At 45.7% G+C, this 16932-nt stretch overlaps 1 protein-coding gene across 4 annotated transcripts in view; it reads left to right on the top strand.

Moving 5' to 3' along the window:
- The window catches only part of TSPAN5 (tetraspanin 5), a 169285-nt gene that overhangs the window by 133750 nt on the left and 18603 nt on the right, over nt 1-16932 (top strand). For 2 of the 4 annotated variants that reach the window (XM_045820391.1, XM_045820394.1), the window contains exon 2: nt 4646-4696. In XM_045820391.1, coding sequence (XP_045676347.1) covers nt 4646-4696 — 51 coding nt within the window. Of the gene's footprint in view, nt 1-3079; nt 3173-3928; nt 4069-4645; nt 4697-16932 lie in introns of those variants that run through there. The other 2 variants (XM_045820393.1, XM_045820392.1) reach the window with 2 other exon arrangements.

The raw sequence follows: 16932 nt of genomic DNA, 5'->3' as shown, positions 1-16932 counted from the left end.
CAAGGACTAAAACAACAGATGGAAGAAGAGATCTTCCTTTCCCCAGAGAAAAAGGGGCAGATGTGTCCCTCCTGGCAAAGATGCCCAGTCACCCAAATCACATCTCAGGGCCATTTTCCTCTCCAGCTGTTGCTGTGCATCAGCCCTGCTGGCTCCCGTCTGCATGGCCCAGCTGGCCTCCCTCAGCCTGCCCCGCTCTCAGTTTGCACCTGGTGCCGTCCTCACTGCCAGCCAGGAAAACATACCTTTGCCTCGAACACCCAGAAATTAAAGGAGCAATTTTGAGTCTTAGGACAAGAGTGTCAGTATAATTCTCTATTCCTTCTTTGGCTGGACAAACATTTTATGCTCATTAGGAAAGTATTAAAATAATTTTGAGCTTCGGCAGAGGAGTCATTTCCTGAGCCTCCCAGCTCAGGCACCTGTGTGATCTTGGGAGAATTAAGTTTCTGAGGCTCAGTTTCCTTATCCATAAAATGGAGATGGCATCAGTGCCCACTGCCTGGGATTGATGTGGGACACTTTAGACCATCACGGTTCAATAGTAATATAGTGCAAGCCATATATAATTTAAGTGTTACAGAGACTATATTTTAAAAAATAAAATGAGTGAAATTAACTTTATTAATATCTTTTATTTAACCCTCTATCTAAAGCATTGTCATCTCAACATGTAATCAATAATAAAACAATTATTAATGAGGTATTTTACAGTCTTTTTATTCATATTCAGCCTTTAAAATCTGGTGTACAGTTTACAAGCACATTTCAATTTAAACTAGCCACATTTCAGAGGCTCAGTAGCCCGTGGCTACTGTATTAGGCAGAGCTTTTTTAGCTAATTCATAAAAGTACACAGCACCTAGTTCATACTGGCATTCAACAGATGTTGGCAAAATTATTGCTACTCATTTTAAAACATCAAAAATTGGGTGGACAAACACTTGTACTGCATGTTTGCATACACTGCCATGTGGGAAGATGCGTCAGATCTGTTTTCTGTTTCAGAGGAAGAGAGTTGCCTGTAAGTGTTCTCAGCTGTTCCCTGTGAGCTGGCCTCTGGGTTTCCCAGGGAGGTCAGTTTGGCAGTTTACGGCCCTCTTTCCTAGGGCGGTGGGAAGGGAGAAACTCAGTGTGCCGCAAGTGCTGCGTGCCTGTCTCTGTTTCTTGGCTCTTCTCTGTTTAATTATTTGGAGCTGGAACAACTTGATTTTAAAACAAAACATATGGGCTGAGAGTGATCGGGAGGACATTTCCTAGTGATGCAGCACTGAAGGTATGTGCGTGTTGAGGCCCCGGCCCCGCACTGCTTGCTTGCCGAGGTGCTTTCCTCGACTTGAAATGCAGGCTTCTTTCTCCAAATTCTTAAACCTCTGTTTGGAAAGTCACCGTTACAGCAGAAAATATTGGAGCAAGTTTATAAGGGAATTGTCTGTGAGTCTTCTTTAAGTCCCGATATTTTTCTGACCTTTTTGTGGAAAACTCTTGGTTTTCAATCCACTTGATAGGGTTCATGAAAGAAAAGGGATTTTCAAAGTGGCAGGATGAGGAAGGAGAACTTTATACAAAGAGGAGAAAATGGACCTGCCATGGAATTTCTCTGTTTTCTACGTTGCTCTGTTGCAGACTCTAGCCTGAGGCGTCTCTGTTCTTGAATGAGGTTTTCATCTCTTTCTACTTCAACCTTCCTTTGCTTCCTGGAGAGGAAATGCATGATCTCCTGTTCTTATTCCATATGATTCTAACCTGGGTGCCTCGACTCTCTGTTCCTTGGGGGAAATGGGGATTTATCAAGACTGAGAAGAACATGTACTTCGATGCTAGACTCCTCTTAGTTCAAATCTCTGCTTTTCCACTTAGAAGCTGTGTGCCTCCGTGAACCTTATTTTTCTTTCTTAAACTGTGCCTATATTTAAAAATACACTTGTGACGCTTGAGAGAGACTCTGCCCACAAAGCACTGTGGCTGGTGAGTGATGAGGGAAAATAAATGTTAGTGATTAGGTAGGGCTCTCAGAAGTGACATGCCCACCCTCTTCCACAGGGAGGAATGCTGACTACAATGTCCTCTGCCACAACATCCCACTCATCTCGTGATGTCACTGTGATTAAATACTGCATGGGAGGCAATGTGAACATTTGTCTGTGAAGAGCTTTAGCATTAGAGCTTTAGTGTCCAGCATTGCTCTGGGTTGGGTTGGATGTTACATGTGTGGAGTCAGACGCTCAGTGATCTCCACGTCTGCTGGGCCCCTGTGTGTACACGTGCCACCCTGTGCTGCTGAGGGCCTATAAATGTGAGAGACAGGGAGAGAGTAACATACTGAGCTGCTTTATTTTTGTACTGCAGCATCCCCTGTACCTTCTGGGGAACTGGTACTTCATTGTTTTGGATCAGAAACGTAAAGTGACCAGGGGGGCAGAGGGGCTGACCATAGTTTTTCTGATGGGATATTGAAAACAAGAAATCTTTCTAAATACAATTCAAATATCTAAGAGCAAAATTAGGAAGAAAGGGGTCTTTGTTTTTTTGCCAAACCAAGGACTTGCTGGAACTTTTCTGTAGGGGGGCTCAGAACATGTTGCATGCTCTTACTGCCCTGCTGCATCATCGTGGGGAGATTTGGGAAGTTTGACTTTTAAAAACAGCACCACATTTTCAGGGCAGTCCATTGTTTGTGTTTTTTCAGTTCCCCTCCCCTCTGCTCCTACTGTTTTCCCAGCCCTGGTCGGATTTTTAGCGGATGCCTACAAAGTGTCACTCCCGTGGCAAATGGTGAAGACCTCGCCAGGTGCACAGTTCTCGGATATCCCTGAACCTGGAAAGAGTGGCCGCCTTCACTGTCGCTTTGCCTGTGCACCCCTCTCAGTGGACAGCTTTCCGGACATTTGACTTCATCAGGATGAAGGAAAATAAACAGTGTGCTGCTGACGTCAGATACTGCTGGTCAGCTGGCCCATTCTTCTCACTTTAGTGTTTGGAAAGGAAATTCTGAGTTGCTATTGTTGGTGAAGATGAGGAGTGAGTCTTTCCTCATGGCCAGTTACACCCAGTTCTGACCATTGAGCTCTTCGTGGGTGGACAGCACCGTACGATGTGTCATCAAACCTGTGACGCCCTGATTAGAAGTCACGTAGTATTTTTGGTACAATTAAGGAAAAACAACTATGAGGTACCATCGATTTTAAGACACTTCCCAATTTAAGAGATGTTAAAAGTATGGGCGGGGTGGGGTGGAAATGCATGTCTTAGAACAGATGGACTAGACTGAGGACGAATTAAAATAGAAAGTCCCCCTGGTCACCAATTGTTCCTCTCCTGCCCCACGCCCCACCATACTCACTACAGTTGATGGGTAGCACGAGAGATCCGTGTTCGAGCATGAGGGACACCTCTGCTTTGGCTGAGTGCGCCGTGTCCCCCTTTAACCCATCTTCGTGTCACTTGTGTGCTCCGTGTCACACACAAAGTTGTGGAGCTGGGTTGACCAGGCCGAGTCATGGAAGTCCTCTCAAGTATAAGTAATTTACGTTTCCAAAGAACAGAAGCATCCAGGAATTTTCTTGAGGTCACTTTGGACTTGATGATTCATGCTGCCTTTTGAAGGAGTGACAAAGACCGTGTTGAGGGACAGTGGGGCTTCCATGCACCCTCTTTGGCCTGGCCCGTCTGTGATGGTTTGGTGGTGAAGAGAGTCGCCAGCTCTTCCCAATGCACGTCCCTGGTTTTCCTTTCCCAGCACCTCGGCTTGGATTTGTGGGGACGTGTGCTGTGCCTCCTCTGCCACCAGAGGCACCGTTAAACTTTATAGATGACTTTGATCTCATTCAAGATTCTCCCTCCTTATTATTCATAACCTGAATGATTTCTAAGCACCTATGTGTCCCCAGCCCCCTTTTTACTTTAAAACTTTTATTTATTTTTTCAGTTTTACTGAAGCATAAAGTGACAAAACTGTGATGTTTAAAGAGTACACATGATGATTTGATACATATACACATTATGAAGGATTCCACCCATCAAGTTAATGAACACATCTGTGCTCTCATGTGGTTACCTTTGTTTTTGGTGAGAACATTCAAGTTCTACTCTTTTAGCAAATTTAAATCGTACAGTACGTTATCAACTGTAGCTACCACTTTGTATGTTAGATTCTCAAATCTTATTTATCTTTTAACAGAAAGTGTGTACCCTTTTACTCATTTCCCCCTACTTCCCCTACACCAGGTAACCACTTTTCTACTCTGTTTCTGTGAATTTGACTTATTTCTTTTTAGATTCTACATACAAGTGATGCCAAGTGGTATTTGTGGTCTCTGTCTGGCTTATTTCATTTAACGTAATGTCCTTCAGGTTCATCCCTATTGTCACATTTGGTAGGATTTCCTTCTTTTTAAAGACTGAATAATATTTCATTGCATATGTACACACTGCATTTTTTTAAACCAACACTTTTTAATGCTGCAGTAACTTTAATCAAGGGGATTGTGTTTTGTTTTCTGTTAGACTGTTACTCAGATTTTAGAGAAAACTATTTCTCAGCCAGGTAAAGTGGCAAAAGAATTGGTAGAAAACTTTCTAATTTATATTAGTAAAAACATGGTGTTTACCCTTATATTTATACTGTTTTCTCTCTTTCTTTCAGTTTTTGGGAATAGCATTTCTCGGAATCGGACTGTGGGCGTGGAACGAAAAAGTAAGTGACTGTCTTGGAAATGTACATATCTGGGGCTGCACATTGTACTGCTGGAGGTTGTCTTCTCTCCCTCTTTGAAACTGCAGAGTATAAGCAGTTATGGTTTGAGGGACTGGGTGAAAAAGGTGAAAGAATTAAACAACAAAAAATAAAAACTTTATAGACACAGATACTAGTAGGGTGATTACCAGTGGGAAAGGGGGTGAGGGAAGAAGGGGAAGAGGGCCCAGGGGGCATAAATGGAGACTTGACTTTGGGTGGTGAACACACAATACAGTGTCCACATGCTATGTTGTGGAATTACATACTTGAAACCTATGTAATTTTATTAACCAGTATCACTCAGGTACATTCAATAAAAATTAAACAAACAAACAAACCATGATTCTTTAAGGAAAGTGTTTTGCAAGATAATGGCATATTTCAAAGACTCCTTAGGGGTGGAACCTAAACCGATCACTGTATCAGAATAATCACAGAAGTGACAATACATGTGCACAGCCAGCTGTGTATTGGAATTTTATCAGTTAGTCAGAGATGAGTGTTTCCGTGAAACATTTCCTAATATCAGCACAAGAATTTCAGTAATGATCATAAATATCACTGAACAACCTACAGCCTTCTTTCTATTTGTTTTTAATCTTTTGGAAGGTTGCTCAAGCCATAAAGATCTTTTTTTTTTTTTTTTTTTTTAAGTGTGAGCATTATGGGATAAGCTGTTAGCCTATCTTGTGAAAGAAGCTGGGTATAATTTGTTGAATTAGATAAACTTACCACTAATGCTACAGAATGTGGACACTTGTCTGCTGATTGAAAACATTTAGGAATATTCAGAATTTATGATCAGATACAGTATAGCAGAAGGAAAAAAATCTGGCAGTGGGGAGGAGCATATTCCAAGATTCAGTGAAGATACACTGTTCTGAGCAGTTTATGCTCCTAAGTTCGCTCTTTACTTTCCATCCGCACCTTTTAATATTTTCTGTATAACTTCCCCTACTGAGGCCAAGCACTGGAATTCAAAGACAAATACAAACTCTTTTCTTCTCCCTTTTTTGGAAGTGAAATTGCTGGCAGCATTTTATCTGTTCTGGTATTTGGCTACACAGTAAAGCTTTATCATCTCCCACCTTGTAAGAATGAGGGAGTGGATGGATTGGTTAAAAGTTGTAAACTAAGAGGTTAGCTTAAATTTTCCCAGAAGATTGTTCTCTTATCTCTTTGGTATTTCACCCTTTTGAGTTTGACCAGGGCCTGAAGCCAAGCATTTCTTTGAAGTATTATATGTGTTAAGAAGAAAGAGAAAAACTAAGAAAGCACAGTAAACAAATGCCTCTCAGATGCCAGTATAAATTTCCACAACTACAACAATGTTCAGATAGAATGCATCAAATAAAACTCAAAGTAAATCCTGAGTTTTGAAACTAACAACCCTCTGTTTATTTACAAAATACTTGTGCAGAATGTAAAATGTTTTATGGAAAAATGCAGGGAGACAAACTAAGTTCCCCAAACAGATAATTTTATCTCTAGAAACTTTAATGTTGAATACCGGTCTTCTCTTGGATTATGACCAGCTTCTGCCTCAATCCCCTTATAAGCTGGAGATTTGCATTGGTGGAATCACAGAAATTCCACTTTTAGAAGCCCTTGGGTTGGTTCAGTGCTGGATCGTGCAGCTTTGTATAACTCTCCTTTAATAAGAGTCCATTTCTATCTGCTTTGAACAGATGCTGGAAGGCATTAAATGAACTAATTGTCTGTTCTGGCAATAAACAGACAATTGGTTGTTTTGAAGGGTTTTTTTTCTCTTTTTGTGAAATATAATTATCTTTTTGTTTCATCAGCTGCACCAAATGTCTCTTCTCTGATAAAATCACGAAATTCTAAAACTAGCAAATATCAGAGCAGGAGGGCGATGCAGTCTTCAGGGAGGGATGAAGTTTCAGTCCCTTCTTTGTCAGGGCCACTTAGTAAATGGAAGGTTTCTCTGGAGATCTGAAGTTACTTGGACAAGGTCACCCACTTACTGTGTAGCAGCCCTCTGTGTGCTGAGACCAGATGGAGGTGACAGAGGGTGGAGGGCATACAGCAACCTGGTTTGGCATGCACTGGCCGCCTGTGGGCCCTGGACTCAGGGGAGTGGCAGTGAGTGACGCAGAGTCCCTGCCCCCCTGGAGCTTGTATTCTAGTGGGGGCGCTGACAACGAGCAGTTTACTAACCAAGTATATGCGTCCTGGTACTGGTAAGGGCGGCTGAGAAAGGTAAGGTGGAGGGTGAGGGCTGGTTAGAGAGTGGTGACAGAAGAGGTCTCTTTTTGATAGAGCAGTTGGGAATGGCCTCCTGAGGAAGTGGCACTGGAGCCGGGATCTGGATGAAGTGAGAGGGACCTGCAGGGGGCTGGGGAGCATAGCATTGTGGGATTAGCAAGAGTGGTAGCCCGGAGTCAGAGAGGTGGTGATTCCTAGGAACAGGAGGAAGGCCGGTGGGGTTGGAAGGGAGAGAACAAGGGCAAGAAGAAGAGGGCATGGGGCAAGAGAGGCCGGCAGAAGCCTGAGCAGGTGGGGTCCTGCAGAAATTTGGCTGAGAAGAAGTCACCAGGGCATTTTGACAAGGGAGTGTCCTGAGCTAGCTTTTTGCTTTAAGATTGCTTTATTTTCTGTGTACAGTTTAGGGCTGAACAGACCTGAGTTCCAATACTGGCTTGTCCGTTTACCATCTGTGTGACTTCGGGCAACTCTGTCAACTTCTCCGAGATATCCTTTTCCCATTTGTGCAGTGGGGCACTAATATCACCTCATAGGATTGTTATGAGGATTAAATGAGAAGGCCCCTAAGACAGTGCCTGCAGTAAAGTAAATGCTTCTGGGGGACATGGCTCTCTCTTCTGGACACTCGACTGTGGCCCGTCTGCCCCTGCATGGGGACTAGGGCAGAATAGTGGCTTGGGAAGATGCCCTAGGTTTTAGATGCATTCCTGGCTCTGATTCATGGACCAGAGAATTGGTTTGGTATTGGGGGCTCTTAAGGAAGATATGATGTGCATCCATTGCCTTGGTAACTGCAAAGCCTGCTCTGTCAATTCCCTTTGGGTTAACTTCTAAGCTCGACCAGGCAGGCCTCCTGACAGGGTGGCGTTGAGGTGAACCACAGCTGGCCAAGGGTGGTGGGTAGCTTGCTCCTATGGGCTGATCACCCCAGCCCATGAATCAGTAAATAAATCCCCCCAAGAAGAGATGCAGTGACATTTACATGAGAGGAGGCCTGGAGGGCAAGTCTCTGAATTGGGTCACAGCTGGAAGGATCAGATTTTTTCAACACGCATTTTTCTGTGAACTCAGAGACTTTGGAGGCAAAAATTATTATCGCTTGTACTTATATAATACCAGGCCGAGTTTTAAACCTAGGGCTAATATTACTATTGACTGTTATACATAATAGTTAAATCATTCATTTCTGAATTCCAAGTCGACTGTGAAGATGCAGAGGATAACTATTGTCTCCAGAGAAAAGTGGTTTACATGCAGCTTTTCAGAAATAACAGGATCTGCTATTTCAGGAGGAACGTGAACAGTTGTGTAGCATGACTTGCAGTTGCACAGCAGGCTTGGTGGCATACAGCCACGACCAGCTCGTTCGTTCCGGTAACGTTCATTGTGCACAGAGTGCAGGGCAGGCTGGTGCTGGACACTGGGGTTGAAATTCCTCAGGGAACTTCTAGTCTAGCAAGGGTGCACATGTGTATGTAACACGTAAACATATGCACGTAAAGCATTGCAATGACTGCTGATTTAAAGTGTGCATGAGTTTATTCCTACAGCAAAGCACTCACTACTTCTGTCTCTTTGGGTTACTCCTACTGTTAAAAAGACCTTCCTTCCACCAAAGTAGAATCATGTCCTAGTAGTTTTCACTCACTGGTTATGGATCTACCCTCTTGGATCCCACAGAATAAGTCCTTTTTCATATTGGCCCCTGAGGTATTCAGGGTGGAGTCCTGTTTTCTTCTGAGTTTCTTGGCTAAACATCTGCTTCTCTTTGGGTGGAATCCTGTCAGCATCTTGGTCATGCTCCTCTGACCTCCCTCCCACGTGTCCTCTGTCCCACTGAGAGAGTGCTTTAGGGGACATTGCGCGTATGGCTGGGTTATGTGCCTTTTCCCATCATGTGCTGTCTGTGAAGATTGAGGTCACATGGTTGATCACTGAGAGTTCAAGCTGGTCTCAGATCCAGCTAGGTATACCCTATCCAGAGTCAAATGCAGGATTCTACATTTACCCAGCTGTCATCTTCTAGCACATTCCACATTCCACTCAACTTGGTTTTAGCTGTACGTTTTGATCAACCTGCTCCCTCTGCTCAGGCCTTCCTTTAGCTCCTTGCCCCAGTGCCAGCAGGGGGGATCCTGATTCAGTAAGTCTGGCTGGACACAGGGATGCTCAATTTTCATGAGCCTCTTAGGTTATTCTGATTGCAGTCAAGTTTAGTTATCACTGATCAAAGCCACTGATATGTCAAGCAGGCCGAGGACAGAGCTGAATGATATGTCACTAGAAATTTTCTTTGGGGTTGACACTCGCTTATGTTTGCCCTGGGGTGCCACGCGTTTATAACCTTTCCACTTGTCATGACATCAGATTGTTTTTCTGCATCTTGTCTTTATAGCTAGACTGTAGCCTTCAATTTATCTCTGACTAGCTGGCCGAGGGACTTACTGATCCTGCCACTTTCTTATTGAACCTGTCTGGGTCGTGGAGCACATCACTGTCTCACCCAGGTACTCAGAAACCCTTATCAGGAAAGCTAGGACTAAGTCATGGTTTACCATTTCTCCCTTCTAGAAACACTTTCTTTACTTGGCCTCCAAGATAGCCCATGTTCCTGGTTCTCCTTCTCACACTTCTTTGCTAATCCCAGCTCACCTCTCCGACCTCTAAATTTTGCAATGCTCCAGGCTGCGTCCTGGGGCCTCTTCTCTACCTTCATTCTCAGTCTTCCAGAGGTGTCCAGCCTTTTGGCATCTCTGGGCCACACTGGAAGAAGAGCTGTCTTGGGCTACACATTAAATACACAAACACTAATGAAAACTGATGAGCCAAAAAAGGGTTTTAAGTAAATTAACAATTTTGTGTTGGTCTGCATTCATGCCCATCCTGGGCTGCATGTGGCCTGTGGCTGTGGGTTGGACACCCCTGCCAGGCTTGGGGCTTTAAATGGTATCTAACGCTAACTACTTCTGAATTTAGATCTGTGCTCCCGACCTCATCTGAATTCCAGACTTGTATGGCCTACATACCACCTCCACCTTAAATGCCCAATGGGCTTCTGAAATTGAGCAATCTAAGACAACACTCCTAACACCCACCCCCCACCCCCAACCTGCTCTTCCCAATCACAACAAACAGCAGCTCTGTTCTTCCACTTGTTTGGGTGTTCCAGACACCCTTCTTTCTTTTCTCTTACACCACATTCAGTCTGTCAGCAAATGCTGTCAACTCTCCTTTGGGAGTATATTGAGAATCTGACTTCTAATCATCTCTGCTGTTACACCCCGCTCTGGGCTGCTACCACATCTTGCCTGCATTGCTCATGTGTGCCTCCCCTGCACCCCAGGCCCATCTCCACGCAGCATCCAGAGTGGTCCTTCAAAAATGTAAGGCAGGTTCTGTCGCTTCTCCACTCCAAATCCTCCAATGAACTTTGCCCACTCAAAGCAATGAGTATGTGGTACCCCGTTACTTCTGGGACCTTATTTTGCACACTGTGCACCTCCCTACCCCCACCCCATTCATGCAAGCCTCCACTCATCCTCTCGCTTTACCTCCAAAATCTCAAACATAAATCACTACCCCAGGGCCTTTGCACTTGCTCTTCACTCTCTGGTGTAGTCTCCCCACAAAATTCACATTGTCACTTTTCTCTCCTTCCTGATCGCTGCCCAGATGTCACCTTTGTCCATAGGCACTGTCACTCTCACCCTGGGCCTTTTCTTCTGCCCTCCCCTGAGTTTCTCCGCTTGCGTTTTCATAGGATTTACACTTTCGTGCTAAGAAGTTTGTTGCTGTCTTTCCCTGTGAGGGTGGAGGCTTTTGTTCACTTCTGTAGTCCAGTACCTAGAACATTTAACTGGCACATAGTAGGTGTTCAAAAAACATTGCTCATGAAAGAATGAATGGGCAAATGAAGGATGAAAGCATTCTTTTAAACCCTGACTATTTTGTGGCTCATATGGCTCAGTTACAGAAGTGAATAGCTGCCTCAGATCTCGCTCTAGCAAGCACACTACGTTAACAGCATAAAAGAAAGTAAAATTGCGTGTGGTTTCTGATGTCTGATTTGATAGTGGTATGGTGGTAGAAACAACATCCATTATTAATTCTGGATGTCAGGAAAGAAAGTAACCATTTATTTCTGACATAAAAAATGAGAATCTATTTATGATTGTCTCAATTTGTGGAAAAATTAGGGGTAACTCGACTTTTCCATTTTGTCTAACATTTATGCTCATGACTGTTTTTAGGTGGATGGAGGCAAGAGGCAGAGTGATAGATAAATCGCTGATGTATCTTCACCAGTGAGGTGCTGCCAGCGGAGGTGTTGAGGATGAGGAGACATTTAGCTTTTTAGAGCAGGAAGGGTGCCCTTCACTATTCTTCACTGCAAGTTCAAAGTTCTGTTGCTCCTCCTTCCTCACCTCCCCTGCCCCCCCCCCCCCCCACACACACACACACAGCACAAGGCTATACCGGTTGGAGGGTGTAATGCATCCTGGCTTGTGGGGCCTGAAAACTGCTTGAGTGCAGGAGCCTGTCACCTTTGCCCTTTTATGCTCAGTTCTAGCACCCTGCCTCCCCACACCATGGAGGCCCAGACATCGTCTGTGACTAAATGAATGGGAATATGCAAAAAAAACCCCCCCCAAAAAACCCAAAATCCTTATACATTGTGGAGGACCACACAGAAAAAATAGCTTTTCACACAGGAGTTTCGTTTTCACTTCTGTGATCTCTATATTCTTAAGATTAAACTTTTAGAGAAGGGTAACCTGCTGTTTCAGAGGTGGGGAAACTGAGGCCCAGAGAGGTTACACTGGAAGTCTGACCCTCTCCCCCAGGCTCCTCTCCAGCCCTCCATCATCCTCAAGCCACTCCCTGGGCTCTAAGGACAGAGTTGGTAGTTCCTGACCCCGTTTTGGGAATGGGAGTCAGAACAACGGCCACCTGACTTGACCTTATCACCGGCTTTCCTGGGGATGACGGAGACTCTTTTCCTCTAGGCGTTCCCCCTACCATTGTCTGTAATTGTAAGTCTCACTTTGGAACCTTCCAGCTGATTCTTGTCACAACACTATGGTAGACTCACCTTGGAAAAACTCCCTCCTTTCCCAAGAAGTCACGTTAGAGACTGCGAGATCCAGTGGTTCAGGCCGTTCCTAGCAATGGCGGCAAGTTTCCGTAGCCTGAGGGCGGAGGGCGGTGGGTGCGATGAGGTAACTTGAACAGAAAAATAGATGCCTTGAAGCTACGTTAAGGAGACATTTCTGAGATGCTGACAATTCTTCTTTGAAGATTTTATTTTATTGACCAAAATGGTGTCCAAGTAATCTCCTTGAGTGTTCAGTTGTAGGCAGAAATCTAAAAAATAACAACTCTTGCTCAGTACCTGGAAAGCTAGCCTATGCGACCTCACGTGCTGTCATCGCTACATTGGACAAACACGTGAAGTAGATTGAGAACTATTTTTTTTTCTTTTTATGTCCCTCCAAACTTAGAGGGTTTTCTCAAGAATGAAAATCAGGTGGGGTCAAAACTTCAGCGATTTTGTCGTTTGCTGTCAGATACCACAGCCCACTCTCATTCTGAGGCACAAGTCCAGGCTGGGTTACTACACAGGGCAGGATAATAATTAAAACTCCAAACCTAACTCTGGCTTAAAGTGTTCTCCTGTGCCCAGCTCCATCTGCCTTGGGCCCCTGAAGAGGGGCACAGGGCGAAACCTTCCTTCCCGGCTTCCTCCCGTCGCCTCTCCCACATTCATCAGATGCTCTTCTGTCTGCTTCCTTCCAGGGCAGAAGTGGGGGCAGGGCTTTGCCATCTGGGCCTGGCAGATGGTAAAGGGGGTGCTCTCTGGTCTTTTTGAGGCTTCCCTGCTGAGTTCCTCAGTCCAGTATTGGGTATCACTGCACTAGGTGGCTGCCTGGTGCCCCTGCTCAGATTGGGCCATCTTCCTCAGCCGGTGCTCCCCTGAACTGTGCCTTCTGAGGTCTTTTCTCATTGCAAGTGCCTTCCTGTGCTCATCTCATGTTTAGAAGCAGGTATGTAGTGTTGCGGGAGAAGTGAGAATCTTCATCCACAACTCTTCGCTGTTTTCAGACAGTAGAGCGTCGTGGGTCAGACCCTGCTCTGGGGTCAGACAGGCTGGCCTCACATCCATTCTGCCACTTGCTTACCTGGGTGACCGGGCAGGTAACTCTATTTCTGGGTCTATTTCTTGCCATGAATAATAGTCCTACTTGCTAGGTTTATTGTGAGGGTGCAGTAGTCCAGGCTTATTTGTTCAGTAGTGTGGCCTTTATGTTACCGTGGTGCCAGCCGTCGGCATCACCGGCCCGGATGACCACAGAGCATACCCACCCGCCGCCGCCTACAGAATGAGCTTGCTAAATGCCCAAACGATCTGGGCCTCCTTCTGCTCAAAAGCCATCACATTCAAACCCAGCTGCACCCTGCCAACCTCCTAGTCTCCTCTCACCCCTTGTCCCACATCTGCATAGACCCCTCTGGGGGCCAGGTACTGTCACTTCATCTATTCACTTGCCGACGGGCATCTGCCCCACCCCTCTGTTCCCTGTGACACCACTAGCTAATCTCTCTGCCCAACACTGTCCACTCACTTGTCATCCCCTAGCCTGGTGACTGAGGGTCACCACACTACCACCCTGAATACTTATGAGTAACACAGTCCCTGGAACCCCTCGGGTGATCCCCATGAAAGTATTTGCTCAGTAACTAAGAAAGCTGTGTGTCTCCGAGGCCCCAGAACACAGTGATTACCCACCACCGGGCAAGACTTCGCTTTCTTCCATTTTAGTTTGGGGGCACTGTGATCAGAGCCTCAATCACATGTCACAGTTTAAACTTTATGCTTACACAGGAATGTTCCTGTCTCCTGTCTTCTGAAAATGCAAGTGAAAGTATCTGGAGAGTGGCTAGGAACATGCTAGATTTCTGAAAAGTGACACTTTTGCAGGTGGTTGTGTTTCCACATTCAGGGGCAGTCACTCGCACCAGGGTGGTGCTCGTGGTTTCCCGGCCTGTGAGCGGCCCAGTGATGGGACTCGAGGCAGCTGCGCCTCCCCAAAGGCAGGTCGTAACCACTTTTGACAAGAGGGAATTACTTTTAGTCTCAACTGGTGACTTTGACAAAAGAAAAAGGGAGACCACGTCCTTAGAATGGCTGGCCTGCCTTTAACCTTGCATCTCTGCTGGGCCCTGGGTTATGCTGCCCCGGTGCACCTACACCGCCCTGGGCTGCCCAGGGTCTATTGAGCACCTTTTTGTTCATGTTCTACTGCCTCTCTCTGGGCTCTGCAGCAAGCTCTTAGATGCGTGGATATTTGGGGGTCTGCAGAGTGGTTTGCCCTATAACATTCTTTGAAGATCTTTGATAAATTAAAAATTTTTTTAATTGATGAGAGAACGAGAAAGAAACATCAATTTGTTGTTCCACTTATTTACACATTCATTGGTTGATCCTGATCAGGGATCAAACCTGCACCCTTGGCACATCAGAACGACACTAACCAACTGACCCACCTGGCCAGGGCCTGATGACTTTTTAAGGGGCAGGTTTTGCTGTGGTGCAGTGTGGTCTTTCCGTGGGCATTGTTGAAAACCTTATCTCCAACTCCAGGACCATCCCCCCTTGAGAAGCTCATTTTCTTTCAGATGGCCTATTTTATCATCCTTTGTCAAGTAGGGAAATGCTCCTTTCCCTCCAGGAAAACTCTTGCCTTAAACCATTGGGGCCTGGTTTAAAGAGGGGTGTGTGAATCAGGACCCAGTCTCATAAATCTCGGAGGGGTCCATCTGGCCTGGCTTTGGGTGCACATTCCGTATGCCTGTCTCTGTTTCTCATCCAGCGGCTGGAAGGAATGTGCTTGTCTATGCCAGAGCAGAAGAGTCCCAGACCTTCGGGGCTTATTAATGCTATTTTTGCATTTATTTTCTGTGTGGGTTGAAAGAAGGAACTGAAGCTTGCCAGGTGGTACACAGAGGATGGTCTGTGCTGGTGGTGGAAAAAACCACAGACACTCCTTAGGTTTATTGGTTTGAAGCCCTTCTGGAGCTTTGCCTTTTCATTTCTGCACGTGCATAGAAACCTCTTCCAAGAAGAAATAGTGGTGGAGCTGTGGGGAAGAAGCTGCTTAAGTTCCAGAGATAAATGAATGTACGAGGTGCTGTTGAGGAGATGCAGATCGGAAGGATGGTGGGCTGATTTTTCATTCTTTGTGAAACATACAGTGTTTATAAAACCATGGAACAAGGTCGTCTCACAGGGACCAGGAGGGTCTCAGAGACTGGAAGGTCATTTAGGAGCAGCAAGTCTGGGCGACCAGCGCATCTACTCTGCTCCCCCGCAGCAGAAGTGCCACTGCCCTGGTTCAGGGTGTGATGAGGAACCCGGCTTGTGGGGTCCGAGTCATTATGGATGAAATGAGATTCACACGGACTACTGAGTCCAGTAGAGGAAAAGGGACAGCATGGCTTTTCTCTCAAGGGGAGCGAAAGCCTAAACCCTTGCTCCAGTGAGCTTTTATTGTCTTACTGGACACATTACAAGAAGGTCCTTATTAACTACACACCTGCACCCGGCTTGCTTTAGGTGGTTACCTTTTACAGAAAACAAAGGAGCCAATGCTGCTAATCACATCACTGAAAAGGGATATTTGCAAATGAAAAGGCAAAAGTAGTTGAACCCTTTACACTCATCCTTGGAAGGTTTAGCATGGTTTTTAGGAAGTTGCTTTGCAGTACATGTCCTCAATTCAGGGTGAGGGAGTTTTAGCCAAAAGCAAGACTCATAGCAGCCTAGGTACATTGCAGGCCTGAATCCCACAGGAGAACCTATCCGTGGGTGTGGGTCCTGTGCATCTCCCAGTGGGAGCTGGGCTCATGCCACGCAGAGCGGCCTCCCACAAGGGTGCCACCGCCACAGCGGGGACACGGCTGCCTTACTGCTCAGCATGCTCACCACTGTTGACTGAGTTCTCACTGCTTCTTTCTCCACTTCTGGGCACTCTTAGTTTCCACCCACTCATGGCCTCTGTCTTCTTTTGGCTTTTGCTTACTCTTGGATTCTCCTTTCTGCCTTTATTCTGATTGTCTGTTAGGTGACTTCAATTCCCCAAGAAAAAAAATTGGGTTGGCAAGTTCATTGCTGCCACCCCCATCAGGCATGATCATTGGGTGTGGCCAGAAGTTTTTCACAGAAGTGCGTCAGGCAGAGCAAGTGCCAGAGCAAAACAGATTCTCTCCTGTGCGGTTGGGATTGGCTGCCCTTCCTACGTACTTCTGTAGCAGCTGATGTCTTCCTCTTGGTCTAATACAATAGTGATGCTCATGACAGTGGTGATAAACTTTGTTGAATCCTTATGCAAACACACAATCAGAGTGTTTCCATTTACTTAGACCGTTTCCTCCATCCTCGTAACTGTATGACATAGGGTACCATTTCACTGATGTGGGAACTGAGGCTTAGGCAGGTTTGGTGACTCACCCAAGATCACACTGGTTGCAAGCAATGGAACTGGGATTCAGGACAATGTGTCTGTATTAATTGCCTTGTCTGTTTCTCTGCCCCACATCCAGCCCTGTCCAGGCCACCCTCATTATGTGTTTCAGGAGTCCAGGGAAATGTCAGGTGAGCCAGGTGGGCTTGCATACTGCACAGGATGGTGTGCAGGATGCGGTGCTCTGTGCCACACCCAGGGCAGGCTTGTCTCGGGGGCTGGAATACCAGAGCCTCCCTTTTACTGTGAGGGGTGCACGTCCACACATTTGTGTTGGCTTTCTAGACTTCTCTTATATGATATGGCCTTAGACATGTTCCATTAGTGTGTCTTATTCTTCTTTAGACACATGCTACATCCTGAGAGATACTGTCTGGCACCCAATGGATAATGGGAATCTCCCATTTCACTGGAGGATCACTCCTCAAGGCTCTAAATCGATAT

The sequence above is a fragment of the Phyllostomus hastatus genome, unplaced genomic scaffold (assembly GCF_019186645.2).
Source record: "Phyllostomus hastatus isolate PE091 unplaced genomic scaffold, TTU_PhHast_1.1 phas_scaffold_39, whole genome shotgun sequence".
Classification (NCBI taxonomy): Eukaryota; Metazoa; Chordata; class Mammalia; order Chiroptera; family Phyllostomidae; genus Phyllostomus; species Phyllostomus hastatus.
This window is presented reverse-complemented; position numbering and strand designations above follow the sequence as displayed.